Raw genomic sequence first — 18950 nt, 5'->3', positions numbered from 1 at the left:
GTTGATATTTGGTTGCGTTGACAACCAAACACAATTTTTAATATCACTTTTGAAGTACAATAAGTAGCCTATTAACTTGTTGACAAGTATACAAATGATAATGGGATTCACGTCTCCAACTCAACCCCCAAAATAAATTAAAGAATGTAAATAAGCCAGTGGCTCAGATGGAACTGTCTAAGCATTAAAGCATTAAAATGTTGATGTTTGGTTGTTGTCAACCAAACACAATCCAATATTACTATTGTAATACAGTAAATAGCCTAAAGTTAACGCTATCTTCCAAACTAATATAACATTCAAACTTAAAATGAGTAACATGGTCACATTTTGAGGTTACTGTAACTATAAATATATTTTTATGTAGTTATATAAAGCGTGCATGTTCAAGATACCATGCATAGGTCGTCGCAGGTCTGTGGAGATCTTCACAGATTATGTAATAATAATCAGCATTGATCACTTGAACCATGTACTTTTAATGTAATCTCAACTGCAATCCAGATCCTGTGGTCGTGCCATTACATGAAGCACATTGAGAACACATTCATCTGTTGTAGAAATAAACAACATATCTGACGTAGTCCCATTTGAACTTTTTGCTGTGCTTTGAAATGGTTGTCATGAAAGCGCAGTGATAGACATTTGGATGACAACTAACTTTTGGCTTTCCTTTTGAGTGGGTGAATATAGGTTGTAACCTCATTGATCAACGTCTCAACCAAATATTACCCAATTATCCACGTTGAAATGACGTGGTGTGTCCAGTGGGATGAAGGTATGGCAGAAAATAAGTGTTGCAAGGCAGCAGTTCCCACAGTACGAAAAGCTCAAAGACAGTGGATGTCAGAAATATCTCAGAGACCATGAATGTCAATGGTAATCTTGATGTGCGACAGCTTGCATTTTAGGAAATTAGGAAACTAGTCTAAAGCTAAAAACTTCAAATCTTAAACCTTAGCTAAAATTAGTTTTAGGCTTTTCTATGCATAAGGTCCTGGTTGCCCTCCCCTTTGTTGCTGTTATACAGGTGAACATGCACCCAGCTAAGCACAGAGTCAACCAGCAACAGCAGCGGTGGATAGCTCACACATACAATTTGCATATCATTATGAAGCAGGTCATTGGTGCGTAAAAAAGATGAAAGCCTTCCAGCTGGATCCTGTCACATGTAAGATATGTGTTAACGGAGTGTGAATTCTGTATAAACAGGAGGGTGCAAATAAACACATAACGCTGCCTATTCTTCCAACAACCAGGGCCCACTGAACTGACAGGCAAATAACGAAATGTACTTAAGGCTTTAAGGCTGGACTCGGAAATGAATGACTTTGTATTTCATCCTGTTGTATGTGAAATAGAGTTATAATCAGAAAGGGTCATAACATTTTAGATGCTATGTTTTACATATGCAATTTATTTTCCAATAAAACCTGGTATACAATAGCCTTTTCATGTCCCGATGTTGCATTTCAACAAGGAAATAAGGTCTGAGTGGATATGTGAACAATAATCATAATTTACATCCCCATTTTGTGAAATGGAGCATGTAGTTGTAATAATAATAAGCTTACTTCCATAAAAAACACTAACATTAATAGGGAGGCTATGTTCTGTGCCTACATTTTCCACAATAGTACAAAAAGATCATGTCCACACACTTGGAATTGAGGTGAAAATTATTACTGACGAGCTCAAGTTTACACATGACTACTAAAGAATACCACAAGTGTGCAATTCGATGCACCAACTAACATACTGTAGAATACCACAAGTGTGCAGTCGATGCACCAACTAACATACTGTAGAATACCACAAGTGTGCAGTCGATGCACCAACTAACATACTGTAGAATACCACAAGTGTGCAGTCGATGCACCAACTAACATACTGTAGAATACCACAAGTGTGCAGTCGATGCACCTTCTAACATACTGTAAAATACCACAAGTGTGCAGTCTATGCACCAACTAACATACTGTAGAATACCACAAGTGTGCAGTCTATGCACCAACTAACATACTGTAGAATACCACAAGTGTGCAGTTATTTCTCTTACTTGTTTTCTTATCATTCCACAGGTAATGACACAGTGTACTGGACAGACATGGGCCTGAACACAATCTCCAGAGCCAAGAGGGATCAGACCTGGAGGGAGGACATCATTACCACGGGCATCAGCAGGGTAGAGGGCATCGCAGTGGACTGGATCGCTGGTCAGTATCGTCTTCTGTAAAATGTACAAAATGTCTTCTCACTTTAAGCGGTGCTATGTGGATATACAGTACCTTCATTAAATATTTCCTGAGATTTTATCTCGATGTGACTAACCTGTATAAATAAAGGTATGCATTTAAACTATTGTAACACTGTCCTTTATACAACTGTTCTTTGTACAACTCTAATACCAGTATCTTTGTGTTCCTCCCACAGGTAACCTTTACTGGACAGACCATGGTTTCAACCTCATAGAGATTGCCCGTCTTAGTGGTGCCTACCGTTCTGTAGTCATCTCCGAGGGACTCGACCAACCTAGAGCCATTGCTGTTCATCCGCAGAAAGGGTGTGTGTGTGTGTGTGTGTGTGTGTGTGTGTGTGTGTGTGTGTGTGTGTGTGTGTGTGTGTGTGTGTGTGTGTGTGTGTGTGTGTAAGATGAATGGGTAACAGACAGTCACTAAGAAGAGATCAAGTTGAAAATGGGCAGAGGAAATGGAAATGTTTTTGACCAGCAGGGAGTGAAATGAGTCAGACAGCCTTGACCACCTCCAGAAAGAGATCAAGATGTTGCTGGATAATAATCATTGGGTCATACTGCTGTTTCTGGACTGAAAATAGATCATGTAGCAGATGAAGGCCAACTGATGTCATTAGGCTTACCAGTAGGAACATCTCCCCTGCATTGATGTTTGTTTTGTGCAGTGCAGTATGAATCATTTTAAGTTTGCCACTAAACTTTCATGATCTGGTGTTGACACAGTGTGAAATGCCTACTGTAAGAAGAGCTTTGTGGAGAACTAAATTGTAACAATATATGATTCCACTTGCATAGCCTCTGATAACTTTGGTATCACATTAGATCACACAATTTGTCCTTTCATATCTGTTCCAATTGTCCAACCAGTTGGATGTTAATAATTTATGTGGGTTTGCCACTCTGCCCTCTCTATTTCTCTCTCTCCCCACCCTCTCGCTCTCTCCCTCTATCTATCACCCACCCTCTATCTATCTGTCTCAGGTATCTGTTTTGGACAGAATGGGGCCAGGGCCCCTGCATAGGTCGAGCCCGTCTAGACGGCTCCGATCAGGTCACCCTGGTCAACTCTGGCATTACCTGGCCCAATGGGATCTCCATAGACTATGAGGTACAGTACCAGACACCTCCTGATCATTCATGTCCTATTAGCTCTGATCCATCCACCTCATCCTAAAGTAGTTTCATACCCGCATCCTATCCTCATCCTTCTTTGTGTGGATATAATGTACCCAATGTACCCCATAAGAGGATAGGGGGATAGTCTGGTGATGTGCATTTTCAAATGACTTTCCAGGAAAATAGATTATACTGGTGTGATGCCCGCACCGACAAGATAGAGAGGATCAACCTTGAGACGGGTGAGAGCAGGGAGATTGTACTGTCAGCGGCCAACGTAGACCTCTTTTCCGTGGCCGTGTTCGGAGCTTACATTTACTGGTCTGACAGGTAATTTAATAATTCCTTATATGCACACAGATTGGGCTGTAAAGTCTGATCATCTAACCTGGTATTAACCCTTCATCCCAGAGGTCTCAGTGTGGAGAACCTCAGTGGAGTATTTTTTACATGAGGGGCACCATATTTATGTAAATGTATTAGCATACCTCACTGTCATTATCAATGACATTTCTGTATGATAAAGTGTAATTGATAAGTACTTTTAAGAATCAAAGAAGAATTAAGAAGAAAGTGTCCTTGATTACTTTTTAAAACCTTTCTCTCTCTGTCCTCAGAGCTCACTCCAACGGTTCTATCCGGCGAGGCTTCAAAAGTGAAGCCAGTGAGGCAGTCACCATGAGAAGTGGTCTCGGGGTCAACCTGAAGGATGTGACAGTCTTCAATAGAGGCCGGGAGAAAGGTTAAGGTTTCAACTTAATGCTCCTTTTGATTCTCACCCATCACTGTCATCAGCAGCATTGTTTCATTTCCTAATCTATGTGTTGGTCAAAATCAATTGGGAGCCATCTAGCACAAGGGAAATACAAAACTGCAGTTATAGACAGTGCATGTATAGTACTATACACAAGTGACAACACTATCGTTCAAAAGTTTTAGAACACATCAAGGGTTTTTCTTTATGTTTACTATTTTCTACAGTGTAGAATGATAGTGAAGACATCAAAACTATGAAATAACACACATAGAATCATGTAGTAACAAAAAACAAATCTAAAGATATTATTTTATTTGAGATTCTTCAAATAGCCACCCTTTGCCTTGATGACAGATTTGCACACGCTTGGCATTCTCTCAACCAGCTTCACCTGGAATGCTTTTCCAACAGTCTTGAAGGAGTTCCCACATATGCTGAGCACTTGTTGGCTGCTTTTCCTTCACTCTGCGGTCCGACTCATCTCAAACCATCTCAATTGGGTTGAGTTTGGGTGATTGTGGAGGCCAGGTCATCTGATGCAGCACTCCATCACTCTACTTCTTAGTAAAATAGCCCTTACACAGCCTGGAGGTGTGTTTTCGGTCATTGTCTGGTTGAAAAACAAATGATAGTCCCACTAAGCCCAACCAGATGGGATGGCGTATCGCTGCAGAATGCTGTGGTAGCCATGCTGGTTAAGTGTGCCTTGAATTCAAAATAAATCACTGACAGTGTTACCAGCAAAGCACCTCCACACCATAACACCACCTCCTCCATGCTTTTCGGTGGGAAATACACATGCGGAGATCATCCGTTCACCTATACGGTTGGAACCAAATATCTCAAATTTGGACTCATCAGATCAAAGGACAAATTTCCACCGGTCTAATGTCCATTGCTCATGTTTCTTGGCCCAAGCAAGTCTCTTCTTCTTACTGGTGTCCTTTAGTATTGGTTTCTTTGCAGCAATTCAACCATGAAGGCCTGATTCAAGCAGTCTCCTCTGAACAGTTGATGCTGAGATGGGTCTGTTACTTGAACTCTGTGAAGCATTTATTTGGGCTGCAATATCTGAGGCTGGCAACTCGAATGAACTTATCCTCTGCAGCAGAGGTAACTCTGGGTCTTCCATTCCTGTGGCGGTACTCATGAGAGCCAGTTTCATCATAGTGCTTGACGGTTTTTGCAACAGTACAAGAAGAAACTTCAAATCAAATGTATTTGTCACATACACATGGTTAGCAGATGTTAATGCGAGTGTAGCAAATGACACAAAGGCACGGCGGTTGGAACCAAAAATCTCCATTTGGACTCATCAGACCAAAGGACAAATTTCCACTGGTCTAATGTCCATTGCTGGTGTTTCTTGGCCCAAGCAAGTCTCTTCTTAGAGCTCCCGAGAGGTGCAGCGGTCTAAAGCACTGCATCCTAGTGCAAGAGGTGTCAATGCAGTCCCTGGTTCAAATCCAGGCTGCTTCACATCCGGCTGTGATTGGGAGTCCTCTGAGTTTGACCGGGGTAGGACGTCATTGTAAATAAGAATTTGTTCTAAACTGACTTGCCTGGTTAAATGAAAATACAATAAATAGTGGTTTCTTTGCATCAATTTCACCACGAAGGCCTGATTCACACAGCCTCCTCTGAACAGTTGATGTTGAGATGTGTCTGTTACTGGAACTCTGTGAAGCATTTATTTGGGCTGCAATTTCTGAGGCTGGTAACTCTAATGAACTTATCCTCTGCAGCAGAGTGTCACGCCCTGACCTTAGAGAGCTGTTTTATTTCTCTATTTGGTTAGGTCAGGGTGTGATTTGGGTGGGCATTCTATGTTTTATATTTCTTTGTTTTTGGACGAGTGTGGTTCCTAATCAGAGGGAGCTGTCTATCGTTGTCTCTGATTGGGAATCATACTTAGGCAGCCTTTTTCCCACTTAATGTTGTGGGTAATTATTTATTTTCTGTGTGTGCCACGGTTGTGTCACGTTTGTTTCTGTTTACCTGTTCTTTTTGTGAAGGTTTCACTACGATTAAAAGAAATGTGGAATAACATGCACCCTGCGCCTTGGCTCATCTAAGACAGGGAGTTTGAAGACAGTGAACGTGACACAGAGGTAACTCTGGGTCTTCCTTTCCTGTGGCGGTCCTCATGAGAGCCAGTTTCATCATAGCGTTTGATGGCTTTTGCGACTGCACTTGAAGAAAGTTTCAAAGTTCTTAAAATTTGCCGTATTGACTGACCATTGACTGACCATGTCGTTTCTCTTTGCTTATTTGAGCTGTTCTTGCCATAATATGGACTTGGTTTTTTACCAAATGGGGCTCTTCTGTATACCACCCTACCTTGTCACAACACAACTTTTGGCTCAAGCGCGTTAAGAAGGAAAGAAATTCCACAAATTGACTTTTAACAAGGCACACCTGTTCATTGAAAGGCATTCCAGGTGACTCTCTCATTAAGCTGGTTGAGAGAATGCCAAGAGTGTGCAAAGCTGTCGTCAAGGCAAAGGGTGGCTATTTGAAGAATCTCAAATATAAAATATATTTTAATTTGTTTAACACTTTTTTGGTTTCTACATGATTCTATTTGTGTTATTTCATAGTTTTGATGTCTTCACTTTTTCTACAATTTATAAAATAGTAAAAATAAAGAAAAACCCTTGAATGAGTAGGTGTTCTAAAATGTTGGACTGGTTGTGTGTGTGTATCTATATATATCACACTAGCACTTCTAATTTTGGCACTACAATAAATTTTATCATAACAATGATAACTTCATAACCGTGAAACTAAGTGGAAAGTAAACGGATGTAGAGTAAGTCTTGAACACAGTGTTTGTCTCTGCCACAATAGGTACCAACCCATGTGCCAGGAGCAACGGGGGCTGTCAGCAGCTCTGCTTTCACCTGGGTAGCGGACGTAGGACTTGTTCCTGTGCCCATGGCCACCTGGCAGAAGATGGCTTCGCCTGCGAGCGCTACGAGGGCTACCTGCTCTATTCTGAGAGAACCCTACTGAAGAGCATCCACCTCTCAGACGAGAACGACCTCAACTCGCCCGTCCAGCCCTTCGAGAGGCCCGACTACTTCAAGAACGTCATAGCGCTGACCTTTGATTACCGCCAGAAAAACGGTGGAGGAACCAATCGCATCTTCTTCAGCGACATCCATTTTGGGAATATCCAGATGATTAATGACGACTGGACAGGACGATCTGTCATAGCCGAAAGTGAGTGCTGTTTACTTTTTATAGTTTTGGATTGATGTTTTATATTTTGAATTTAATGCATGTCTGTTTGTTTACAAGTTTGCATATATAAGTTTATGCCTTACAGAACACATATTTGTATGAGTTTGAAGTACATTCATTTTTTTCCTCAAAATATTGATCTTGTTGTAATGCACCCAGCAAACCAAAATTGGGTCTGTAAAAGTTCCCAGAACATTCATTATATCACGGCAAATGTGCTCATGGCACAAACAGTGTCCAGTCATGCCAATAGTGTGTGATTGCGGCCCACAATTCGGGGTGTTCCTGCATGTCTGCAGGAACCCCCCTCGAGCATCCCATTGATTCCTGCATGAACGCCCCTCCTCGAGCATCCCATTGGTTAGTGCATAAACGCCCCCCATTGAGCACGCCATCTTCATGCTTGTGATTCTTTTGATACACTACATTTTTCCTGATTGTCTATGCGATTAAAATGTGGGTCAAAAGGGGGAAAAAGTATTATCTGAGCTTTTTAGGGACGAAGTACAGTACCATTGTGCTAGCTAGCTACCTTTCCCGTTTGCTGTTTTACTGGAGTCCTAGTTAACTAACTAGCTAGCACCTAGTGTCCTTCACTAATGCCTGCCGAATGCCTGCCCTCGCCATCGTTAACAGAACTGCGCTGGAAAACAGTGCCTGACAGGCAGGAGAAAAGGACACTGTCCACTGTTGCCCTAGCTAGCTGGCTACCGTTGTCACCTCTTTTTCTGTGGGTTTATCTCCGGTTGGCATCCAACGTTATGTTGAATTACCGTCACCTACGGTACTGTAGCGCTCCCGCCTGCGTACCGGAGTCCTAGCTAAACATTTTCCTGATTGATCATAATTAGACTGAGAAAACCCCCCACAATACCACAGATATCCACTGGTGGTGCAGAGGTTTAATGACCTGGCTGCAGAGCTGAATTATTATTATTTTTTTTACAACTGTGAAATTGAGGCTCAGATATAATCTACTAAAAGAGATGTATTTTGTTTGTCCAGATTTATAAATCCAGTCTGAAATGCAGAATTCAGGCTAACTGTAAAAAAAAAACATTGTGTATAAATTGACTGTTAAATTTCAAAAACGCACCCGATATAGTTCTTACTTTAGGATAGTTGATATGGTCCCTCCCAGTCTTATTTTTATTATTTGAAAAGCAAAAGTGATCCTAGATCAGAACTCATAGTTTTGGATAGTGGAAGTACGCAGCATATGAAATGGGTGAAGTGGTGGTGAATCACCCAGTTACCAGTATTTCCCTGGGTTACTTATGTCTAAGAAGGCAAAAAAGGAATCATGGCATTCCTGATTGACCATACTGCCATGGCTACAGTGCCTTCAGAAATTATTTACACCTCTTGACTTTCCAGATGATGTGTTACAGCCTGAATTTTAAATACATTAAATTGAGATGTTTTGTCAGTGGCCTACACACAATACCCCATAATGTCAAAGTGGAAGTATGTTTTTCAAAATGTTTACAAATGTATTAAGTTAAAAGCTAAAATGTCTTGAGCCTAAATAAGTTAAGGAGTAAAAATGTACTTAACATGTCACATAGTAAGCTGCATGATTTTTGAATGACTACCTCATTGCTGTACCCCACACATATAATTAGGTCCCTCAGTCGAGCAGTGGATTTGAAACACAGATGAATCCACAAAGACTAGCAAGGTTTCCCAATGACTCACAAAGAATGGCACCTAATGGTAGATGGGTAAAAATAAATAAATAAGATCCAATACAACTCATTACTGAGTACCACTCTCCATATTTTCAAGCATAGTGGTGGCTGCATCATGTTATGGGCATGCTTGTAATTGTTAAGGACTGGGGAGTTTTTCAGGATAAAAAATAAACGGAATGGAGCTAAACACAGGCAAAATCCTGGAGAAAAACCTGGTTAAATCTGCTTTCCACCAGACACTGGGATAATAATTCACCTTTCGGGAGGACAATAACCTAAAACACAAGGCCAAATCTACACTGGAGTTGCTTACCAAGAAAAAAGTGAATGTTCCTGAGTAGCAGAGTTACAGTTTTGACTTAAATCTACTTGAAAATCTATGGCAAGGCCTGAAATTGGTTGTCTAGCAATGATCAACAACCAACTTGACAGAGCTTTAAGAATTTAGAAAATAATATTTGGCAAATGTTGCAAATCCAGGTGTGGAATGCTCTGAAGAGACTTACCCAGAAAGACTGTAATCACTGCCGAAGGTAGTTCTACATAGTATTGACTCAGGGGTGTGAATACTTATGTAAATTAGATTTCTGTATTTCATTTTCAATAAAAGTGCAAAAATGTCTAAACATGTTTGTCACTTGTAGATGGGTAAGAAAACAATTCCATTTTGAATTCAGGCTGTAACACAACAAAATTGGTTTGTGTATGATTTAAGTGCTGTTCAAATGTCCTATAAATTAAAAGTAAATGCCATGTGTGTCTATATCACCTTGTAGTGAGCCTACAATACAGTCCTAAAATCCACATTTTTTAAATGTTCTGAGGACTTCCAAGACAAGGTCAAATGTATATTGCGTGAATGTCTATGGAATATTATGTTAAACCTAAAACAAATATGCTATGAACATCATAAAAACTGGCTTATTTGGACATTGTGTGAATGTTCTGTGCAACTTTCGTGAATATCACAAGAATAGTCTTCCAACATCCCAGACATCTCTTGTAATGTACCCACACTGTTACCACAACCTAATTAAATGTTTTGGGAACCTTTAAAGAACTCAGAAAGGCTGTTCTGTCAACATTCTTGCAACATCAAAGGAGTGTTTTGTGCACGTTATTTGAATGTCAGCACAACTGGACAGTTTTAGTGTTTTGGGAACCTATCTCCTGTTATATCCCCATAATGTTCCCACAACCTAAAGAAATGTTTTAGGAGCTTTTAAATAACATAAAATGTCTTGTTTTGGGAACGTTCTTGTAACGTCAGGTGTTTTTTGCACCCTTAAAGAAACATTATATAATCATCCGCGCAACTGGACAGTGTTTGTGTTTTGTACCCACAATGTTCCCACCAGACTGTTCCCACAACCTAATGAAGCATTCTGTGAACCGCTAAAGAACAGATAAAATGTGTTGTGGGAACATTCTTGCAATAATAGGCGAATGTTTTATGGAAACGTATAATCATCAGCACGACTGGACAGTTTTTGTGTTATGATAACATTTGCCACAACCTAACGAATGTTCTGGGAACTTGCACAGAACCAAATTTGGTTTGCTGGGAAAACATTGCTGCTACTGTACATTGTGTAATTGCATTACCTGGAAACCTAATGAGAACTTTTGGGGAATGTTCTTTGGTGGTTGTTGCAGATGTTGTGCATTTTGGGGAATTTTAGGAGAACATTACTTGGATATTTAATTTCAAACATAAAAATATGTGTTATTAAAAATATTATTTGAATGTTTTTGGGATGTTATCATTCTAATGTTAGATAAAACACTATCTAGAACTTAATGGGAATCTTAGCTAATGTTCTGGGAATGTTCCTTGTTTGCTGGGCAGGGTTCTAAGTCAAGGATGTGAAATGAAGGTCCTGCTGTATGATATGAAATCAGGGTCTGCAGCTTGCCTCTCAGCAGCCATTTGTGAAAAGCCATTTGTGGAGAATAAAGTGGCCGCGTCCTTGATGTATTGTGTGGCTTCAATGCATACTCCATCAAGTATAGAGTATTGTAATGGCCACCTCTATTCTTCTTGTCCTAAATGGGACCCATTTAACTGTCAAATAAGATGGTTACAATGGGGGATGTTTTTTAGGTCTTACTATTGATAGAGAAAATTACCCTGCTTTCATTTTCAGCACATTCAGACCAAAACATAAATAAGTGGCCAGAGAGAGTGATACAAGGTATATTGACCACTCTGGCCAGCAGAGCAGCATTTGCAGCTTTCACTACAGGATTAGCTGGCTAAGGTGAGCAGTTTTGCAAGAAACAGCGTCTGCATAAAATAATAAGTATTTAGGGTATTTGGGGATTAAGTGCATTTATAGGACACATGGGGCTTGTGAAAATGGCATCTTCCACAGATAAATTCAAACTATCTTTATTTAGCTTGAATAAATAAATTCATAGAGAATGTGAAATAATGTAATTCATAACACATGGACCTTTTTTTAGCCTGCCAGTCAGTCAGTCATTCTAGATGGCAGGAGAAGAGGCATCAGAGCCCTTGTCTGTCCTCCCTCTCTAACCCACTCAATCTGGGCTAGATAAGGCTGAGTGGAGGCAGATGAGCAGGGAAAGCCTCTGTTCTGCACGCTTAGCATCTTCTGCCTCTCTCTAAAGTCTCCTCTGAGATGGGAGCTCAAGTCACTCACTCACCCCTCATATTCTGGGAGAACAGTGGGAGTCCACTGATCCACGTCCCCACCATGTTCTACTGTTGGCAAAACTGACAGACAGACAGACATACAGACAGACAGAGTGACTGGAGAGAGATGATTTATTTTGGCTTTGACCAAGAGGAGCTATTGTCATTTTTAAAAGAAGCGCTGAATAAAGAAAGTTATGTGGCTGGTAAATGTCAAGTTGGTCTATGTGTTTGATATCCTTCTCTGCACCTCTTTGTGTAATTTGTTGTCCTCTTCATGCCTAGACTGTTCAGGTGTAGAGTTGGCGTGATTAATTTAGCACTAAAGCATCCATTGCCTTTATTTTAGCTTAGCTACTATTATTATTTAACTCACTGGTCATAGTTGGTTGGATTCAGGACTCTGGTTATTCGTCAAAACAATTATCAAATTCAGACTCTCCATCCTCTCCACCCTCTCCGTCTCCTTTACCGTCTTCTCTACCTCCATCTCCTATCCCTCTTCTCCCCCTTCTATCCTTCTTCTCCACAAAGTTTTACTGCTTACCCTGTCATTGAAGAAGGGTGAAGATGTTAATCATCCATATTTCCCTAATGAAACTCCATGTCCTCCATTAATTACTCCCTGGCCACTCCCAACGATTTCCAGAAAACCAAGCTGTCAGTTGCCTTTTATTGCAAACAATTAATTAGCAATCGAGCTGACTCAGATAGTGCCTTGAGTATTATGTATGTATGGTTTATGGCTTCTAGAAAGCACTGGATTCAGCACGTATCTCTAGAATTGATCACATGTTCACCATTAAGACCAATTAAACACTCCATCCAGAGGAGATTGTAGAGTATATGTGCCATTGAGTTGGAGTTATAGGATAGAATTAAGGTGTTCATGTTTTATCCAAGCACCTTACCAATGGTTCAGTAAAAATGCCAGATGTTTTAGTGCAAAGCAAGGACAGAAATATGTGTGCTTTGTCCTGTTAGGACAAACATGTTCTTTATGTTTGTCCTAGTACTCTGATCAACCATATTTTCATGCCAAGCACATACTGTATCCGTATCTATTTATTTGATTTAATTTGGTATTTTTGGTCACTTTTGAATTGCCATTCAAATATCCCTGCTCACTAAGATAACAGTAGAAATTCAATCAATGAATGAGACACCTGGAATATGTCAACTCAATATTTTTTCAGTTGATGTATGAACAACAACGTTTTTTGGCAGAGACTCCCCAATGCCCTGTATGGATATATGGATTTCAGTTTACTTCGTATTTTCCTGGAATTATGTTTGTTTGGACTTGTCAATGTCTATCAGCTGTGCCAGTGGCATCAGATGCACTGCGTGTATTACGGGTGATTAATGCCTCGTATATTCCGTTTAAAGGTGCAATATGCAGAAATCGATCAGCCGTTTCCTGGTTGCTAATATTTGAAAAGTTCGCCTAATTTCAGTTTATGCGACAAAACAAGCACTTAGAGAATAATTGTACCATCTAAACTGCTGTGAAATATATTTTCAGGAACCAAAAATATTGCATTTTCAGCTGTTTGAAGCTTGTGTTCAAAACCGAAAGTAAAAGACGCAATAACAAAACTTAAAGGGAGCATTGAAATAGCTCACATAGAACAGATCTACAGTGTCTTAGACTTGCTTTCATTGCAAATTACAGTTCTATAACTCCCATTTCTATGTGAATTTGGTCGGGTTGGCCAAAAAGTATTGCAGCTTTAAGTATTTCCAATGAGCAGGTGGATGTGACATTGGTGGATTTGTCATTATATTACACAATGTGCAGAGTTTATATTGTGTGTGTGCAGGAGTTACAATGAATTCAACTTTGTGGCTGTAATTCCCTACACCAGTGTTTTCCAACTTCAGCCCTTGAGTACCCCCAACAACACACATTTTTGTTGTAGCCCCAGACAAACTCACATGATTCAACTTATTAATAGTTGATCAGGTGTGCTTTTCCGGGGCTGCAACAAAATTGTGTGCTGTTGGGGGTACTCGAGGACCAGAGTAGGGAAACACTGCCCTACACTGCAAATGAAAGAAGCATGGTGGTATGTGCAAGTTAACATTTCATCTAAAAAAAACATTGGCTTTGTTCTGTCCACCTGTATCAGTAGAGTCAAATGTACTGCATGTATTACCAGTTGATTAATGCCATGTCCATTACATGTTAGAATTTACAATGAATTAGTGGAGGCTGGATGGTTGGATGATCATGGTGACGCTCATGTCTGTGTACCCCCAGATGTGGGTTCAGTGGAGGGGTTGGCGTACCACCGTGCCTGGGACACTCTGTACTGGACCAGCTCTACCACCTCCAGCATCACCAGGCACAGCGTGGACCAAAGCCGACCGGGTTCCTTCAGCAGAGACGCTGTGGTCACACTCTCTGAAGACGACCACCCCCATGTCCTCGCCCTGAATGAGTGCCAAAAGTATGTGGTTCTGGTTGTACTCAGTCTCCCAATAACCTGGTATTGCCAACTGCCATGGTCATTGTCACAACATAGGAGTTGGCAAGACAGCACAACCACATCTGGGACCAGGCTGGTCTTTTTAATAGTTTGTTGCTAAATCATATCTGAATTTGTATACCACCCAACTGTAGTTCCGTAGCTACTACTTCAGATGCAGTATGTCATTCTATGCCTGAGGCTATGGTTGTATGCCTTTGCTCAACAGATATATAAGCTCACAACAATATTGGGTGCATTGCAACACAAGACATGCCTCCTTGGACAGAGAGAAATGTATTGCTGTCTTAAGATAATTCCATCTAACTAAGTTAATTTCTTATACAGACCTTAGTGGACGTTTTGTTAGAGCAATCAGTATAATTGTACGACCCATACAGTATGTATTCAATTCTGTAGAGAAGATTGTATCTCCACGGTGTAGTGAAGGAGAGACATCTAATTGGTTTGACACACTCCCATTTCAAGAAATACTGCCTGCAGTGCTTTCACAATAACTAACAAATGTTCATGTTATATCCATTAAGAAATAAAAGCACGTCTCAATCTACGGTAATTACACGCCAAGATGGTTATCGTGGAATGCTGACCCAGACATCACAAACTAATTAAACTCTTGATCTTAGTGTGTATGCGTTTAGTTCGTAATTTGGCAAGTTTTCAAACAAACTCCAGAATGCTGCTAATTTGAATTTCATCTGCTATAATAAATTAGCACTCTGACATATTCTTACTAGCCCCTATGAATCAATACAGACTTTCAATGTTGTAAACATATTCTACTGTAGGGAGGATCCAGGATAACCATATCTAGGCCTATCTCCAAGTTCAACCTTTGCTAAGAACTTCAAAAGTATTGATTGTTTAACTTTGAAACAATCTCTTGTAGTTTGAATGAGGATATAAGCCCTCTACTTTCAGTGCTCAGTATCGTATCTATAACTGTTGTACACTGCAATACAATTCACAGATTCCTTTTATATAGCAAAACCTACTTCAGATAGATCTTCCATTTATTTACACTCCCACACGAATGTAATTTGTAATATTCTTAGTAGTCAGCTCAAAGAAATGTAAATACACATTCTGTCTAGCATTCATTGAGTAGCAAAACTGAAACTGAGGCAGCGCCTTATCAGAGATGGGAGCTGCAGTAGCTCCTGCAAGGCAATGCTAACACAGCCGACACAAAATGAGGAGCAGATGACAGGTCATGCAGGCCATCGTGAGTTATGGGATCACTAGATAACAGGAGTGACACAACCAGATAGAGCAACAGGCAATATAGAACGCCTGCCTATGAATAATTCTTACAGTGATTAGTGTTTATTTTACCCTACAAAGAAAGGCAAGGAGCTTGACAGGTTACAATTGCAGTCCTATTTAAGCCATCATACACTCCCCTGATTCAATTTCAGAGAACATTTGTTTTGTCCTCCTCACTGAGGGGGTGTAAATATGTCTGAGGGAAAATGTGCATAAAGAGATATCGAATCTGGGTTACATCTGTTTGCAGTGAAGGTGGAAATTGCTTTTAGACTTGAGATAAAAGACTATTAAAAGAAAAAAAACATACTTTTACTATCCATCTTTCCTGTTCCCAGTCAACTGACTTCTTTGAGGTGGTTTCTCAAATGTTCATCTAGTTAATAGTAGGTTTTTGAATGTTTATTTCAGCCTGATGTTCTGGACTAACTGGAACGAGCAGCGTCCCAGTATTATGAGGTCCACCCTGGCAGGAAACAACATGAAGGTGATCGTCAGCACAGACATCCTCACTCCTAACGGACTCACCATCGACCACAAAGCTGAGAAGATCTACTTCTCTGATGGAAGTCTGGGGAAGATAGAGAGGTGTGATTACGACGGCTCACACAGATATGTGAGTATGACCAACATGAAGATTCCATATGTATGCCACTCTTAATACTATCACAGTTACACTATGTTACACCATGGGCTGGATTACAAAGCACTTTTAATGGAGATTAAGCATGCTTTTTAGTCCAGGACTAGGTTTAATCTGTGTCCTGGAAAACAGCCATAAGGGCTGAACTTAAGTCATAGAATGAATAACATCATGGCATTTTATTAACACGTTCTAATGAATGTCCCCTCTTATCATGCATGACATGCTGCAGCTTGTTTGACTTGGTCTGTAGAAAAGACCACAGAATTTAGACGTATTGATTGAATCTCACTAAGGACCAAAAGTATAGGCAGTTCAAAAAGGCAATTACTTCTTGTTGAACCAACATGTGTTCTGACGTTGTCACGGGCCGTAGCTTTCTATGGAGGAGAGAAATGATATTTGAAACATGGTAGACACAAAGGCAATGATTCTCTGCTGAAATGTCAAAGTATTATGTCCCCTTAAACTGAGATGGGACTCATTTTATACCCGTTACATTATCTCCCATTCCTGTTGAGCCTGATGGCATTTTAGCCGTAATACAATGGACAGCTTCTGTAATACCTCTCAGCATTCTTTTCATATATTATATCTCAAAAGACAGAGTGAATGGTTTACTTAATTATAGAAGTAATTTCCCTTCAAAAGTAAAGGAGCTCAGAAAGAGGGTCGGTCTAATTTTATCCGTGAGAGGTGCCATGCATAATATATATTCATAGTGGTGAAAATCCAGGATATGTATCCCCAGCATATAAGGGATTACATTACAATTTGGCTCTCCTCTTTGCCGACGGTTTAAAATTTGTGCTTGACACGATCTATGTGACTGAGGACCTTGACCCATCTCAATTTGTTACCCATATGTTTGCAAAAGCAGGGTTGTGCATCACAAAAGTCACATCCTTTGGGTTCCCGCATTCCCCGCCTGCAGTCTTTCTCCTGCTAATGAAAGCTCACACAGAAGAGCCCTGTGGAGGAGTGCCCGTCACTGTCCCAATTAGAATGTGAAAATTAAGCAGAGCTAACGGATTATCAACAGAGCAGTGGTGGGAGGGAGGGAGAGGGAGAGCTTCCTGCCATTATGTGTGATGGTGTGGTGGCGATGCGGGGCAGTATGGGGGCAGGGTGGTGCAGAGTTGTACTGTATGGCTCCTCCAGCCCAGGGATCTGGGAGTGTCATTACAGCCTGACAGCCAACACTGTGACTGTGTGACACCCCTTTCCCCCCTTCTGCTCTGACAGACATGAGATGAACACAGAGTACAGCAGCGAGCTCTAAAGGCCCACTTGCCCTCCACACTCCACTGTGGCATTTTAAGTGGAACTGTTGTGTCATTACCCATGCTGACGAAAGCCTAGAGAGCCCGCTTGAGTATGTGATGGGGATAAGATGTTAACACATTCAGGCAGTGAAAAGACAACCTTTTAGGTGTGAAGAGACTAAATACTAATTAAGAACTGGTACTCAAGCGTGGTAAGCTTGTGGCTATATGATCACTGAAAATGATTTTCAAGATTTATGACCATCCCAAATCCCAAAATAATGACAATTTTCTGAATTAAATTGCTTTTGAAGAATGTGATGTTTCAATTTAAAATGTAACCTTTATTTAACTAGGCAAGTCAGTTAAGAACAAATTCTTATTTGCAATGACGGCCTACTGGGGAACAATGGGTTAACTGCCTTGTTCATGGGCAGAATGACAGATGTTTACCATATCAGCCTGGGGATTCAATCCAGCAACCTTTCGGTTACTGGCCCAACGCTCTAACCACTAGGCTACCTGCCGCTCCAAACATGAATTTAATCAGACATTACTAAATTGTGTGACGTTTCATATAAATTTACATACTTATAAACATTATTGAGAGCTTAGATATGAGCATTGCAAGTAATAAAGTACTTATGGTATGTTCAATATACTCAGGACATACATATACAGTACCAGTCAAAAGTTTGGACACAACTAGTCATTCAAGGTTTTTTTTAAACTATTTTCTACATTGTAGAATAATAATGAAGACATTAAAACTATGAAATAACACATATGGAATCATGTAGTAACCAAAAAAGTGTTAAACAAATCAAATTATATTTTATATTTTAGATATTTTAAAGTAGCCACCCTTTGCCTTGATGACAGCTTTGCACACTCTTGGCATTCCCTCGACCAGATTCCATATTTTCCAGCAGTTTTGAATGAGTTCTTACATATCCTGAGCACTTGTTGGCTGCTTTTCCTTTATTCTGTGGTTCAACTCATCCCAAACCATCTCAATTGGGTTGAGGTCGGGTGATTGTGGAGGCCAGATCATCTGATGCAGCGCTCCATTTCTCTCCTTAATCAAATAGCCCTTACACAGCCTGGCGGTGTGCTCGGTCAGCGTCCTTTTGCAAAACAAATGACAGTCCCACTAAGGACAAACCAGATGGGATGGCGCATCGCTGCAGAATGCTGTGGTAGCCATGCTGGATAAGTGTGCCTTGAATTCTAAATAAATTCACAATGCCCCCCCCTTCACACAATCACAACTCCTCCACCATGCTTCATGGTGGGAACCACACATGCAGATATCATTCGTTCACATACTCTGCGTCTCACAAAGACATAGCGGTTGGAACCAAAAATCTCAGATGTGTCTCATCAGACCATAGGACAGATTTCCACAGTCTAATGTCCATGCTTCTCGTGTTTTTTGCGCAAGTCTCTTCTTCTAATTTGTGTCATTTAGTAGTGGTTTCTTTGCTGCAATTCAACCACGAAGGCCTGATTCACGCTGTGTCCTCTGAACTGTTGATTTTGAGATGTCTGTTACTTG

At 40.5% G+C, this 18950-nt stretch overlaps 1 protein-coding gene across 6 annotated transcripts in view; it reads left to right on the top strand.

Annotated features, from left to right (window-relative positions):
- The window catches only part of LOC129821085 (low-density lipoprotein receptor-related protein 1B-like), a 458866-nt gene that overhangs the window by 327327 nt on the left and 112589 nt on the right, over positions 1 to 18950 (top strand). For all 6 annotated transcript variants that reach the window (XR_008754267.1, XM_055878362.1, XM_055878363.1 and 3 more), the window contains 8 exons: positions 2082 to 2216; positions 2434 to 2563; positions 3236 to 3362; positions 3549 to 3700; positions 3988 to 4112; positions 6978 to 7352; positions 13990 to 14179; positions 15896 to 16100. Coding sequence is in view for 5 of the 6 variants with exons in the window: in XM_055878362.1 (XP_055734337.1) it covers positions 2082 to 2216; positions 2434 to 2563; positions 3236 to 3362; positions 3549 to 3700; positions 3988 to 4112; positions 6978 to 7352; positions 13990 to 14179; positions 15896 to 16100 (1439 nt within the window). In the remaining variant the exon portion in view is untranslated. The remainder of the gene's footprint in view (positions 1 to 2081; positions 2217 to 2433; positions 2564 to 3235; positions 3363 to 3548; positions 3701 to 3987; positions 4113 to 6977; positions 7353 to 13989; positions 14180 to 15895; positions 16101 to 18950) is intronic.

The sequence above is a fragment of the Salvelinus fontinalis genome, chromosome 23, assembly GCF_029448725.1.
Source record: "Salvelinus fontinalis isolate EN_2023a chromosome 23, ASM2944872v1, whole genome shotgun sequence".
Lineage (NCBI taxonomy): Eukaryota > Metazoa > Chordata > Actinopteri > Salmoniformes > Salmonidae > Salvelinus > Salvelinus fontinalis.
The sequence above is the reverse complement of the archived record's forward strand: the minus strand, read 5'-3'. Positions and strand labels throughout refer to the sequence as shown.